The sequence below is a fragment of the Polyodon spathula genome, chromosome 13, assembly GCF_017654505.1.
Source record: "Polyodon spathula isolate WHYD16114869_AA chromosome 13, ASM1765450v1, whole genome shotgun sequence".
NCBI classification, from domain to species: Eukaryota; Metazoa; Chordata; class Actinopteri; order Acipenseriformes; family Polyodontidae; genus Polyodon; species Polyodon spathula.
The window spans coordinates 33980540-33994315 of record NC_054546.1 but is presented as its reverse complement, the minus strand read 5'-3'; the positions used below and the strand labels follow the sequence as shown (position 1 = coordinate 33994315).

Here is a 13776-nt window from a genome sequence, read left to right as displayed (position 1 = left end):
TGTGGTATGGTATCTTTACTTGGCTGCCTAACTATTGATATTTTGATAAATATATTTAACAATATACAGGGGTTGGACAAAAATAAGACACATAACTCAATCAATAGAGCCTGAACGTCATGGGCAGCCCAGGCTCTACTGATATAAGTGTGCACAATGTTTCAATTGGTCTGGGGGGACACCACAATTCCTCTATTATCAAAATGTATAATCAATTAGGGAGGTTAAAAGGGTAAATGATAACATTTATGAATATTGCATTTCTTATATGTCAGATATCTTACTATGTGCGTTCCTATCATTTTTATGATTGTGGTTTCTGCATATATGATTATTTACCAGAGACGCTGTTTCTGAGAGGACTGCTATGGGTCAAGTTTCAGGTTCTATTATTTTTGTGCTAAGATTTAAAGTACAATAATAATCTTTACATAGTGCCTTACCATCACAAAGCGCAGTACAAGATTCGAGACTAGGGTGTGTGAACTATGCAGCAGCTGCAGAGTCACTTACAACAATGTCTCACCCAAAAGACAGAGCATAAGGAGGTTAAGTGACTCATTCAGGGTCACACAGTGAGTCAGAGGCTGAGCGGGGATTTGAACCGGGTGCTTTCTGTTTACAAGCCTGTTTCTTTAACCACTGGACTACTCATAAGAACATAAGAACATAAGAAAGTTTACAAACGAGAGGAGGCCATTCGGCCCATCTTGCTCGTTTGGTTGTTAGTAGCTTATTGATCCCAAAATCTCATCAAGCAGCTTCTTGAAGGATCCCAGGGTGTCAGCCTCCTATGAGTGGAAACTTGTGTGTATCTTAACTTTTAAGACATAAGTTTTGCACATATGCATTCAATCTATTACAAAAAAAAGCCCCAACTAAGCTAATCAAGTGAGTCTGCGCATTAATTAACAGGTCTATAATCTGCATACCCAGGCGTGACAGCTTTAAGTATGTGGATGATACAACAGTGGACTTTTTTGGAGATCCTTTAATAGCACTGTCATGAGTGCCTTTTGCCCTTTAAAATCACAATTGGGTTGGCTATTGCTATCAATTGGGGTTTGTTTTAGGAATAAGAAGAATAAACTCTATAAGTGGTATGGCTTGGAAGAATGTTAGGGCTCCTATATGCATTTTCACCACAACATAATACTTAAATGAAACCTTACAGTAAAAAGTCAATTGACGACATGTGACTGCAACAAATAACTTTATTGTAGAAATAACACATTTCAAAAGCAGTAGACAACATTTATTTCTTGAAATGAAATGTGTTTAAATGCTTGTAAAATTCATAAAGCGCACTAGACATCCAACATTTAGCTTTGTCTTTTTTTCACTTTCATTCAGGTTCACGAGATAATAAATGATCAATTATATTATTTAAAAAAAACAAACAAAAAAAAGCATTAAGTTGAAGTTCTCTAACGTATGGATGGACTTCACAGTAACTCTTAAAGTACATTTTGAAGTATAAAGTGTTCTTTTTGCATGGTGCCTTTATTCAAGAACAACACACTGGTTAAATAAGTTGGTGTTAACATCTTAAACAAAACATTCAAATATAAAAACGTAATTCTTATCCTACAGTTGTAGAAAACATATTCTCTCATAATAGACCTCATTGGGTTTGGAAAGATAATGTATTAAAGTTAAATAATTCAAAATTGATATATTTCTGCTATATGATCAAATCGCTGCCCAAGGAAAATATCTGACCTACACATATGCACAGAGGTCAATATTAACCCATTAAGGGCCATTGTCTTCATTTGTTGACAGGCTACTTTGTACTTTTGGGAACATATCTGCCTGTTATTTAAATTTTCTCTTTAACTATAGTGTTATGATAACTCACTTTGTTAAGTGCAAGTCTAAATGTAACTGTCCATTCTGCAAATATAGCCCTTCACAGGCTTTTATGAGGCATCATTATAAAATAAGAAACAGAAGCCTAAAAATGATAAATTGGTGTTTTCCTACCCACAGTGATGATAAAGCTCCATTTTCTATGAACTTAATTTCACTGCTCTGATTACGAACACGTCTAACGTGACTGTCTTGAGCCTAAACGTAATATATATATATAGTGAAGAATTATTGATTTGGAATGTATCAAATTACATAAATACAGCTGGTGTTATGATTTTTTCAAAGAAATTTGAAATTGGTACTTAAAGGTTAATACGAGTATGTCTGTTGTCAGTTTGTTCTTTGAAAGCAAAGACACTTTAGAGCAAATGGCATTCAATTGCACTGTGGTGTATGCAGTTTAAGGGAGGTGGGCATTCCATTTTTTCATAGGTTTTGTTTCTTCATATTTTTCTGTCGAAATACTTCATGTAGTTCTGCACCCAGCTGTCAGAAGGGTTGGCACAAACCTGCCGTCCTGCATGGGTTCTGAACCTGAAGTGAGCAAATAAAGAGTTGCATTGAGACAGGTGTCATTTTGATCGAACCATCTCTTCTACTGTTCTCACTTGTATCTGTAAGATATTAACTGTGATTGTGATGCTGAAGCTTGGTCTTCAGTGGTTGAAAGGGGTGTGCACAAAAAGAACAGTAATGTAAAAATACTTCCCCAAAAATACCCTTTCACTTTTGAGGGTAAATGAAATGAAATGTCCTGAACACCCAAAATCATTATTTTGTAATGACAGGAGTTTACATTAAAAAGACAAACGCTGATACAGGGGTGTACACACAAATTGAGCAAGTAGAAAATAAATAAATGTGTAGATTACATACAACTATTTCCAAAAGATTTGCATCACCTCAGAATTAACAAATTTTGCTTCTTAAAGTTGAATGAAACCTACTGAATAATGTTACTTTAATGTTGAATTGCATACCGGTTTGTAGTTTTCCATATACTTAATGGAAAACTGTAACAAATTGAAAAATGTGATATTTTGAAATCTAACATGAAATACTGTACTTTTATTATGGCTTTCGATAGACTTTTGCGATATCATTTTGTAGTTTCTTTGATTATACAATGTCTCAGTCCTAAAATTCTAGGAGATGCAAAGCCTTTGGCCATAGCTGTACTGTTAAAACCCTTATTTTGAAAAGTACATTCATGACAAGAACTTTTGATATTAGCACTCTTGTTGACACTAAAAATGTTCACAATAAGACACCAGACACTGTGACAACAGCAAAAAGAAAAACATACATCTCAGACTGACAGCTCTCATTTAGAGGAACAGTCTGAACATACAAAAGGGAAGCTACTGTAATATTTCTTCTTCTATTTTATTGCTTATGACACATTGCTTTCTACCATGCCGTGTGGTTTATTTCTAGCTAAAGACACAAGTACAAAGAACATAAGAAAAGTTATGAATGAGAAGAGGCTAAATACTTAATAAATACTTACAGAACTCCTTGGTTTGAGCATCTAGGGCTAGTTTTAGTGTACTCCACAATGCGTCCTATTGGCAGTTGTTGAACAGAAAATTCAAAACAGCACTTTTTAGGCCCACTGGACATCCGAAAACCTTTAAAAAAAATAATAATTAACTGTATACTTGATCTTTACATCTGGCGAGAGTTCAATTATATTCCTAAAGCAAATGTATTTGCTTACTAAAGCATAACAGATACAACTTCAGAGAGAGAACAATAAGCAATAGGCAATACCACCTGTCAGTCCCAGTCTTCAACTCAGACTTCCAGTGCCTCTGCTCTGGGCACCAGGTTATACTGCCTCCCAGTCCTCGGCTTTATTCACATAATACACTAAAGCACGCTCTGTTATGCACTCCTTACCATCGCCAAGGGATATGGCACAAAGGAGAACAAGGACCACCACTGCCAGGCGAAGAGAGGTCATTTTTGTGTCTCTGTTAAGATATCACACAAAATCAAACCTTCAGGTTGTCCTTTATAGTCCCGAAATACTGGAAGTCCCTGTGGGTAGAGTGAAAGTACTGTGGGGATTTATTTGGATCATTCCAACACTGAGGATTACTCACCAATTACATTCATACAATTACTGCTTCACACAATACATAAAAAAGTTTTTATTATTTGATCAAATTTGTATATCTGACCAATAAAGCACACACGGTATTTTTTTCGAAAGAATGATCTTTATGTCTGTATCTAGTGATCCAGATTACTGACTCCTCATTATTACTAAGCTGTCACTAGTTTCACACACCCAGCAGCAGCAGCATGACTAATTCAGCAGTAAAGTGTTAACATGTGGTGAAGCTAGAGTTAACAAATGTGTATCAGCAAGGTTCTCAGCAGCCTACTGCACTTCAAAAATATAAAATGTATTCAACATATAGTTTTTTGTCCTGTCCAAGCGGTGTGGTGGCTGTTACAGATCCAGCAGCTCTCTTGCTAGGGCTGGTTACCCACGTTCAGACTGGGAGACAGTGGTGCATTAGCACACAGATTAACCTTTATTGCTTTTAAGCCATGGAATAGTCAGATTCAAGATAACACTTTAAAGCAGATACATGTCTTGTACATTTGAGTAACCCTGCTCACTGCCGTTATGCATGCGATTCATCCAGTTTATATCAACATCCTGTCCAATCAGGAACAAGGTGGTTTAATTATTAAGCAATAGAACATATCTGTTTATAAAACTGATAACAACGGATGCTGGTGGCTAAAACAATTGGGGAGGCAGAAAAAAGGCAGAGGTACCTTTAATCCCCCTGCAGCAGTACATTTATTTATTTATTTATTTATTTATTTGTTTGTTTATTTGGCAGGCGTATTTATCCAAGGTGACTTACAGGTATTGCAGGTCAGTACTGTAGAGGGTTACAATGGAAGATTAATATTTAAATAGAGTATAGTTTACAGTAAGTGTAAATAATACTACTAAAATACAAAATGAACAAGGGTGTAACAAGTTAGGATTTCAACAAGTTATATCTGCAATGACATATACTGAAAGTGGTGCAACAGTTCAAGGATAGTGCAATTTATAGAGAGAGAGAGAGAGAGAGGTGTCGTGGCGCAAACAGTGACAGTAGAACCATTCTTAAAAACCATACACCCTAGCCTGGGCTTGCTCTGCTGTCTTTGCCTGTGCCAAGATGCATCGCCTCTGTTATTTCAGAACACCACACAAGCAGCCACAGAGCAACACTCCGCCTCCACACCCATGTCAAACCGCTACCAAAAACTAAAGGGAACGTCCCTGACTGCGGACTGTCTCTCTTTGCGCAGAATTTTAGTACATTTTGAGAAAGCCCTTTCTCCCTTGCCTTCTCTAAGGAGCCTCCACTGGTTGACATATTTAAGAAGGCACGCAATTATGTTTTTAACGTTACCATATTCTACACTGCTCAAAAGTTTAGGAGGTCAGCCCTCTGTGATCTTGAACTGATTTACATCAGAGCCAATAATAGACAAGTTTAACAAATTCCTAAGTAAATCCCTTATCCACCGTGGGAATTTTTTGTAACTTTCTGGAATTAAGTTTTATAAATCTTGTTACAAGCTGATGCCCCACATATATCTCTTTGAAGAAATTCAAAGAACCAACAGTTTTTTTTTTTTCTGTTGTTATTGCTTTTCAAAATATCTAGCTTGTCTTGTTGAATATGAATTAAGTTGAAGAAATTTCACTTTAACTTTACATAGCTGCTTATTTAGCCTGGTGCTAAGGTTGGTTGCCCACAGCAATAGACCACTGGCATGAATTCCCTGCTAAGATATACAGTAATGCATTTATGTTGGGGTTAAAACTTAATTTTTATTTTGGTACCCAACAGGCACTGGTGAGATTATAGATGCTGCCTAAGACTAGTCTAACATGATTGAAGCTTAAAACCTTTAGCTATCTGATCACCAAACCTGAAAATTACAAAACTGTACAGGATAAAAACATAAAGAATTGTAGTTGTATAGTGCTCCCCCTTTATAAGGCGGCCCTTTATACTCCAGAACAGGTTATAAGTCATGGCTCCCATTTGTCCCATTACACTGACACTTGTATTCTCGTTAAAAGACAGAACACAAACAGCACTGTCTTTTGACTACAACTATGGCTCCCAACTACAGCATTATAAAAGGTGAACACTGTACTATGATTAGGTCATGCGTGTCGGTGCTACGTCATGTTTTCGTGACAAGGGGTGAACATTTTTAGTTTATAAACTGCATTAAACCAATGGTGAAAGTCTGTTTCAGTTAAAATGACCAAAAAATATTTAAATAAAATAAAACTAAACTAAACTAAAACCTGGTAGGCTAAACAGAGCTAGGACCTTGTGAAAGTTGTTATTATTATTATTATTATTATTATTATTATTATTATTATTATTATTATTATTATTATTAGTTAGTAGTAGTAGTAGTAGTAGTAATATTATTGTTATTATTATTATAAACAACATGGGGGCCTACATGTTTGAATTAAATTTATTAACATTACTTATTAACATTACTTCTCTACAAAGCTTAACCACATGGTTTAGGTTTATGTTTGTGGGTTAATGGATCTATTAATAAAAATAAAAGAGGAAGTGTGATTCATTTTGAAAAATTACAGAAGGGGTATTTTGAGAAAACAGAAATACAAAACATGAAGGTTTTCTTTAGCAAGTTTCTGCGAAAACAAGGGTGAATACCAAGAGTTAAAGATTTGGGTATTTCTCATATAAATACAAGATAAAAGCTACACACTTTAACAATTATTGAGAAGGCTTTAAAAACAACAACATGGGTTTCTTGAACTTTCCTCTGTGTAGGTACTTTTTTTGTTCAGTCATCAGACTGTGTTTTGATTATTACCAGGATTATGGAACACTAACATATGAAAAAAAGACAACATGCACATTTTAAATGAATAAAGAAACAAAAAAGCATGAGTCAGTGAGGAGGTGAGAAGGGCAGAATATTCCAATCCGAGTCTTTTCAGAGACACGGAAAAGGGATTATCTTTTCAAGAGTTTATCATCCAAGTAAGCCCTTAAAAACAAACTCTAACAGATCTTATCAACAGCTATTCAGTATTTCCAGACAGTTGATGAATGGAAGAATCTGCACACTGAAAACCATGAAGTGGCAACAGGGATCACTACAATGCCAAATTCAATTCATGCCAATAGAACCAATGCACTTTATTAAAGTAAGTACAGGCAAAAAAACAAACGTTCGATCAAATTGTGACCATCCTCGGTGCTGGTAACTCCAGAACACCTGTGTATTTAAGGTTTGCATTTAATTGACAGGTTGTTCAAACCCTATATAAATGTCAGTATTTGATTGAGTTAAGCCATCACTTTACAAGGACCAATAACAACATACTTGTATACATACGTTTACAAAATTGTAGAAAAGGCAATCACAGAAAGTGAAGACATATTCAAAGTAAGGACAGCATTATAGAAAATGACATTTCAGGCATGATTTTCAAAAGGGGCAAAATAAGAACTAGGTCGCAATTGATTTTTAATACCCAATTTATGTAACTGTATCTAAATAAAGTCACTTATATTTTTAAGTAGCTGAAGTAGTTTCTGGTCAAGGTTGGCACCTCTTCTAGCTTGAGATAATTTTTGTATACCACAGAACTTAAAATAATATAATTTATTAAAATATACTTGAAATTGGGTAAGGCTAGTCCTTCAGTTTGTGTTTGTGTGTGTGTGTGTGTGTGTGTGTGTGTGTGTGCTTGACTGTACAACTAATTGTATTTTGAATTTTCAAAGAAAAATAAACTAGTGTACAATTTATTTACAGGGGTTTTTGTGTTGGATTTCAGACCTTTTTTTGTGTTTTTTAGTATCTTTATCTTGCCTTTCTTTGTCTCACTTGAGCAGCCATTTTGTGTGTCTAAGTAAAAGCTTTAGCCTGCTATATTTTACACACAAAGAAAGTTATTTTTTCTATCCTATCTGTTCTACTATAGATCTTAATAAAATCAAATAATTCTTATATAATCTTGTAAGAATAAAGGGATATTCTTTGTCTTTACAAATTAAGATTTCTTCTGCTCTTTCTTTTTTAAAAATGTAGTCGTCGCCAATTTTTTACCCTGGTTTTCTCCCCAACTTAGCGTGCCCAGTTATTATCTGTGTGCTCAGCTCAATGCTCGCAACCCCACTGACTCAGGAAACGGCGGCTGGAGCACTCGTCCTCCGAAACGTGCTCCTACCAATCCGTCATTTTTCGCACTGCGGATCCACAGCGAGGCCACCAGACCTATAGTGCTGGAATACAACACAGATCTGGTGGCTCCACTGCAAAACCACAGGTGCCCTATCGGCCACAGGGGTTGCTGATGCGTGGTGAGCCATTGGATTCCCCTGCCGACCTAAGCCCTCCCTACCCGGGCAGCGCTCTGCCAATTGTGTGCCACCCCCTAGGAACTCCCGGTCACGGTCGGCTGTTACATTGATTTGAACTTGGATCTCCAGGATATAGGACACATTCTGCACTCCACGCGAAGCACCTTTGCTGCAAGCCTCTTGTCCTCTTTCTTACAAAATCTTTCAATTAAACCAATAACTCTTTTCTTTGTTTTAGTTAAATAATATAGCTGAATAGCTCAGGTAAGAATGTCTACAGTATTAGGCAAGCTAGTTAAGTGATGTGTAAACTTAGTAAAGCTGAAATCCTTGAGAAGAGAAATCTGGGTGTGTTGGATGACCTGTAGAACAATTTGTGGATGAACTGAATGACGGATATGACCACCTTTATGGAAAAAGAACATATGTGAAAGATGAGGCGCTCCAGAGCAGGAGTGGTTTGGACCAGTGATGAGGTAGCCACTGAGGATGATGAAGGTAGTGCTGAGGCTGCAGGAGATGAAGAGGAAGACTTTCAGAGCATGACAGAGTGGAGTAAGAGGAGATTGCACAGACTGAACATCTCGAAAGCCCAGTCTCATGGAATAAGTGGTGCCAGTTTGATTTATAAATGATTGAAGGTTGAAATACCTGAACTGGTGTTAGTTTAATAAGAAACAGGTACCTGTGTCTGCATCAATTCCTCTAAGCATGGATGTAAATAAGTGCAGATATTTGTGCAATGTGGGTTTGTGTGTGTGAGGGAGAACCAGATTGGTAATATAGCAGTGGGTTTTTTGGGGTTTTTTTTTTTTAGTTTTAGACATGCATGGGAATGTCCTGTTCATAAGAACTAAAGTTAGTTAACAGACCTGATTGATATCAACACCTGAGAGTATATTTTGACGGAGAGTGTGACAGGGGGCCCGTCCCTTTATTAATACATATATTATTTTGATATTATTGTTATGATTTATTTCTGTTTTTATATTAATTGGGCTCCAGCCACATGCTATAAAAGCCAGCAGAAATCCTTTGTCTGGGTGGTGGAGCGGTGAGGAGGAGGAGGAGGAGGAGGAGGAAGAAGAAGAAGAAGAAGAAGAAGAAGAAGAAGAAGAAGAAGAAGAAGAAGAAGAAGAGACTGTTTGGAGAAGACAAACGAATGCTACTGGTGTATTTTTTTAAAGGTATTTGTTTTGTTATGCCCTTCATCACACGGGTCCCAAGTACTTCCTCAACCTGCTGACCCGCTATGTCCCTGCCCACAAACAGAGGTCCTCCGACTCTGGCCTGCTTGTTATCCCCAAGCAAAAGTGCACCACACTTGGAGAACGCTTGTTTAGTTTCATGGCTCACATTTAAGAGTGAATTCGACTAAGAGCAGACTAAGAGTAAGTATGATAAATGCAGTTTTCAAATAAGAAAAACAAAAAATGTTAATACGGATACCTTTAAGAGAAAAATCAAGCACAAGATACAGAAAATAGTTATATTTATCCACCACTAGCCTTATGAATAAGTTATAATTTATATCTTACCTACAGTAGTGCCAAATAGCAAAACAAAGAAGAGCTGTGAGAAAGGTCAATGATGGTATTGGCGGTTATTGGTGGCTTCATGGCTCTGACTATTTGAAACTCTCTCCCATCGCTCACTTTAAACCAAATCTCAAGACGCACCTGTTCTCTCTTGCTTTCCATGCTGTTTAAGCCTGATATCTGCTATTAGCTGCTGCGTTGCTGCTACTATTTCACATATTATGTTATTATCATCTGTTATGCACTTTCCACTGTATTTAATGTATTTTTTTCTTTTTTTTTTTACTGTGTATCATGTGTTATGCATTTCTCTGTATTTAAAGTATTGTGGATTTTCTTGTTGTTACTCTATCTTGTAAAGAGCTTTGTGATGGTGGTCCACTGTGAAAAGCGTTATATAAAATAAAGACTGATTGATTAAACATTTAAGTAATGTTAGTCAGTGGAGAAATCTGGTGTGATCCTAGTTTTGGAAAGTACCAAGACTTGATATTTGCGAAGAATGGCTTTCACCCTTCCTTCCTTTTTCAATGTAGCCATGAAAGTTCATATTTTATTTACAAGAAAAAAAAGTTCTAGGTAGGCAGAGGGTACACTTGGTTTTCTTAAAAAAGAGCTACAGTTTTTTTGTGACCAGTAAGCACATTTTACCAGATAAAACCTTTTAAATTAAATATACCTTCAATATTTAAATAAATTGATGGCACATGGATGTCTGAAACCAGCTGTAAATCCATTTTCCTTTGTAGCTATTCTCTTGAGGAGAAATTATTTAAAACAAATGCATCCTAGTTTGTTAACTGCATTCATTTTGTAGAATAAAATAAATGTTTATTTAGTAAATTAAAATCAACATCTTAATTTTGTGAAACATTTTTTTTTTTTTGTGCAAAATCTTGAAGGTCCATATTCCCATCGTAACAGAGGCCTCTATCCCCTGAATAAACTACAGACCAGATCTCACAAGCAGCCATTGCTCCAGCTTGGTGAAAACTTCATAATTATTTGCAACAAACTTAAGAAATATGACTATGAATGCAATACTGAAATGTAATAAAGAAGAATTTTAATTTCTTATGCAGAAGGTTTATCAAAATCTAATGCTCTTCCGTCTCTAATTATTATTCTAAAACAATGGACACCACTGTCTTAAACTGTATTTGGAAAGGTAGAATAAGTTATTTGTAACCATGGCGCTGTAAGTGGGTTAGTTCCTGAGTTTTAGGTTCTCAGCGTAAACAATACGCTAATTTAGAAATTGCATTAGGAATCCAGAGTACATGAAATTAGTTTCCTTTTTGTAAATTTAAAAGTAAAAACAAAAATTTGAAACTTGCTAAACTTCATAAAAGTTGGCGTTAACTTGTTTACATATTTTAAATTAAAATCATTATTCACAAATTGATTAAATCTGGGATTATCCACACTAAATCATTATTTTGGAGATTTGGAACAATATATTTGCAAATCTTGATTGGAGAATTGTATTTAATTATTACCAATTATTATATAACCAATAGTAAAAGTGAAATAGTTGCAACATAAAATGATTCAAACTACTTCCCAACCCAGAATTACCAGCGGGACACCTTTTGTAATGATTTGGAAGAATACACTTACATTTTCTCCTGTATTTTATAATTTCTGCCATTCTTTATTGCAAAATAAAAGTTCCAAGGCATTAAAAAAAAGGATTTCAATAGTCTGGTCCTGTATATTTGGGACACAATAGCTTGTCCAACTATTCTAACTAGGCTGGCGATATTTAATCTTGAGAGGCAGCTTCACAGGGTTACATTCTCTCTAATGTATGACATGAGTATCACAGAGTTACTTCTTCTACTACTTCTTACTACTTCCTCTTAAATTCTCAGAGCTGAGAAATTTACAGTTCTTAGAATGTACTATATCTTTCTGCAAAAGACTATTCCAATGCATTTTGACAGAGGGTCTCCTATAAATTGTGAATGTTGGCTCTAATTCTTCACTCTGCAAAAGAAATCAAGACTCTTCAGACAAGATGATCTCCTACAAGACTCTACTACTGTCTACCCTTTTGTTGGCTCTCTGTCTCCAAGCAGCCCAGTCACAACGTGAGGATTATTTTTATTGGTTATCTTTGTTATTAGATCTGTCTTCTGGGGTAACATTTCTGGGGTGTGTTTTTAGTTGGAACAGATAGGTGAGAATGGGATTTCTGTGGGTTGTGAAATTGTAAGGTGTTATTGGAAGTGTGTGAGGTAAATGCACTCTGGGAGTTATTGAATGGGATGCTATTGTATCGGGCAAGATATTTAATTGTTTTGGGGGTCATTTTATAGCACCTTCATTGTATCTTTTTTTTTTTTTTTTTTTTTTTTTTTTTTTTAATAGAAATTAAACTACTAAAAAATAGCTTAAACATACAAAAAGTAACACAGCTTACTAGAATTCTATACAAAGTAAAAGCATGTTTAAATTTATTGTTTTAAGACAAGATTTAAAAGGCAAAACAGATTCAGCTTCTCTAACAACCTGGGGGGGGGGGCATTAGGTTTAGGGAATAATAACTAAAGGCCATTTTGCTGGAACATACAGAGACTTGGCTTAGACAATGGCTTAGACAAATTTGAAGGTGGATTGGACCAAGATTAAAAATAAACTGTGTTAATGAAAAAATGATGGATTAAATCCTTTTTAATTAGCCCAGTCATGTTGATGCTCAATCCTGGGTGTTATGTCAACTGAAATTCTTCATGTTGTGTTTTAGTATAGTAGTACCGCCACCATTACTGAAGCCAGATGCACAGTACTTTCTTGCTCTATGAGTGAAACTTTTGTTTCTCTTTTTTTTTTTTAGCTCTTTCTTTGACTCTTTCAAATTGCTGCAACAACTTGATGAAAGAGAGGCCGATAAAGGCTAAAATACAAAAGTTTTATCGTCCAAGTGGCTGTGACAGAAAAGATGTTGTGTAAGTACCTCCCCCCCACACCCACACACACACACCCTTTCCTTTTAATGAAACTTGTCTGGCTGACAAGAGGAATTAATAAGGAGAAAGCTGATGATAAAGCATACACCAAATTGACACCAAATCTTCTGTGCATCAGTCTTGTTCATTATATTAAACTTATTAGAATAATATAAACTGTTACAAGGATGAGCTGCTTAAGATAGATCATCTGAAATGTGACATGTTATTGTTAAGGACTTCCTGAAACCTTGGTTTAGATTTAACTGGGTTGAGCAAAATGCTCAATAAGATGTTAAATACATACATTTAAACAGAGCCTGAAAATCTACCTTAAACCACTTGTGAGTCTTGGGGTTTCCCACTCAGGGACAGACCTGCATAGCTGCATAGTTCTAACACAACTGGAATCCTTCTGTTGAATTGTTTAATGTCTCTACAGGTTTGTGACCAAACGTGGTTTGCAGTTCTGTGCTGATCCCAAAGAAGACTGGGTGAAAAATGAGATTAAAAAGCTGTCAAAGTAAAATCCAGGAGGCCGGTTCACCCTCGAGAAACAAAAGCATTAATCCTCTGTGCAGATCCGTTTCATTTTTAACAATGATATTCAGTGTACTATTCAGGATCACTTTCACAGAGTATTTATTGCAGTGCTATAGTTTGTAAGAGAAACAATTAAAAACCTTTATTGGTTTGTGTTTTACCCTATTCAGGAAGCTCCAATGTATCAGTGTTTTATGAATGATAACAGCATTCAGTTCTGTAGCGCACAAAATGATGTGTAAAGTGGAATATAGTTATAATTCACTGTACGTGTAATAAGAAATTGTTATGCCATTTTTTTAAATTGCCTAGCACCTAAAGTGTATACTGCTGTAAATATTGAACAATAATTTTATATTGTGTATTCTACAAGGCTTTCAGTATTAATCCTAACATGACTGTAGTTATGAGATAATACATGTAGAGTGTTAAAGTGATTTCTTTAACAAAAAGAGCTGTTTGATCAAACTATTA

The 13776-nt window shown here is 35.6% G+C and overlaps 1 protein-coding gene and 1 long non-coding RNA gene across 2 annotated transcripts; one reads left to right on the top strand and one right to left on the bottom strand.

Annotated features, from left to right (window-relative positions):
- Positions 1 to 1218: 1218 nt before the first annotated feature.
- Positions 1219 to 3857, bottom strand: LOC121325491 (C-C motif chemokine 4-like). The gene is made up of 3 exons (XM_041268007.1): positions 3778 to 3857; positions 3386 to 3506; positions 1219 to 2409 (listed from the first exon to the last, which is right to left on the bottom strand). The coding sequence occupies exons 1-3, from the start codon at positions 3839 to 3841 to the stop codon at positions 2319 to 2321; spliced, it is 276 nt and encodes a 91-aa protein (XP_041123941.1). The 5' UTR covers positions 3842 to 3857; the 3' UTR covers positions 1219 to 2318.
- Positions 3858 to 11503: 7646 nt separating this feature from the next.
- LOC121326211 lies at positions 11504 to 13290 on the top strand. Its single transcript, XR_005951435.1, has 3 exons — positions 11504 to 11901; positions 12648 to 12759; positions 13202 to 13290. It is a non-coding gene; the product is annotated as an uncharacterized LOC121326211 (long non-coding RNA).
- Positions 13291 to 13776: the final 486 nt, after the last annotated feature.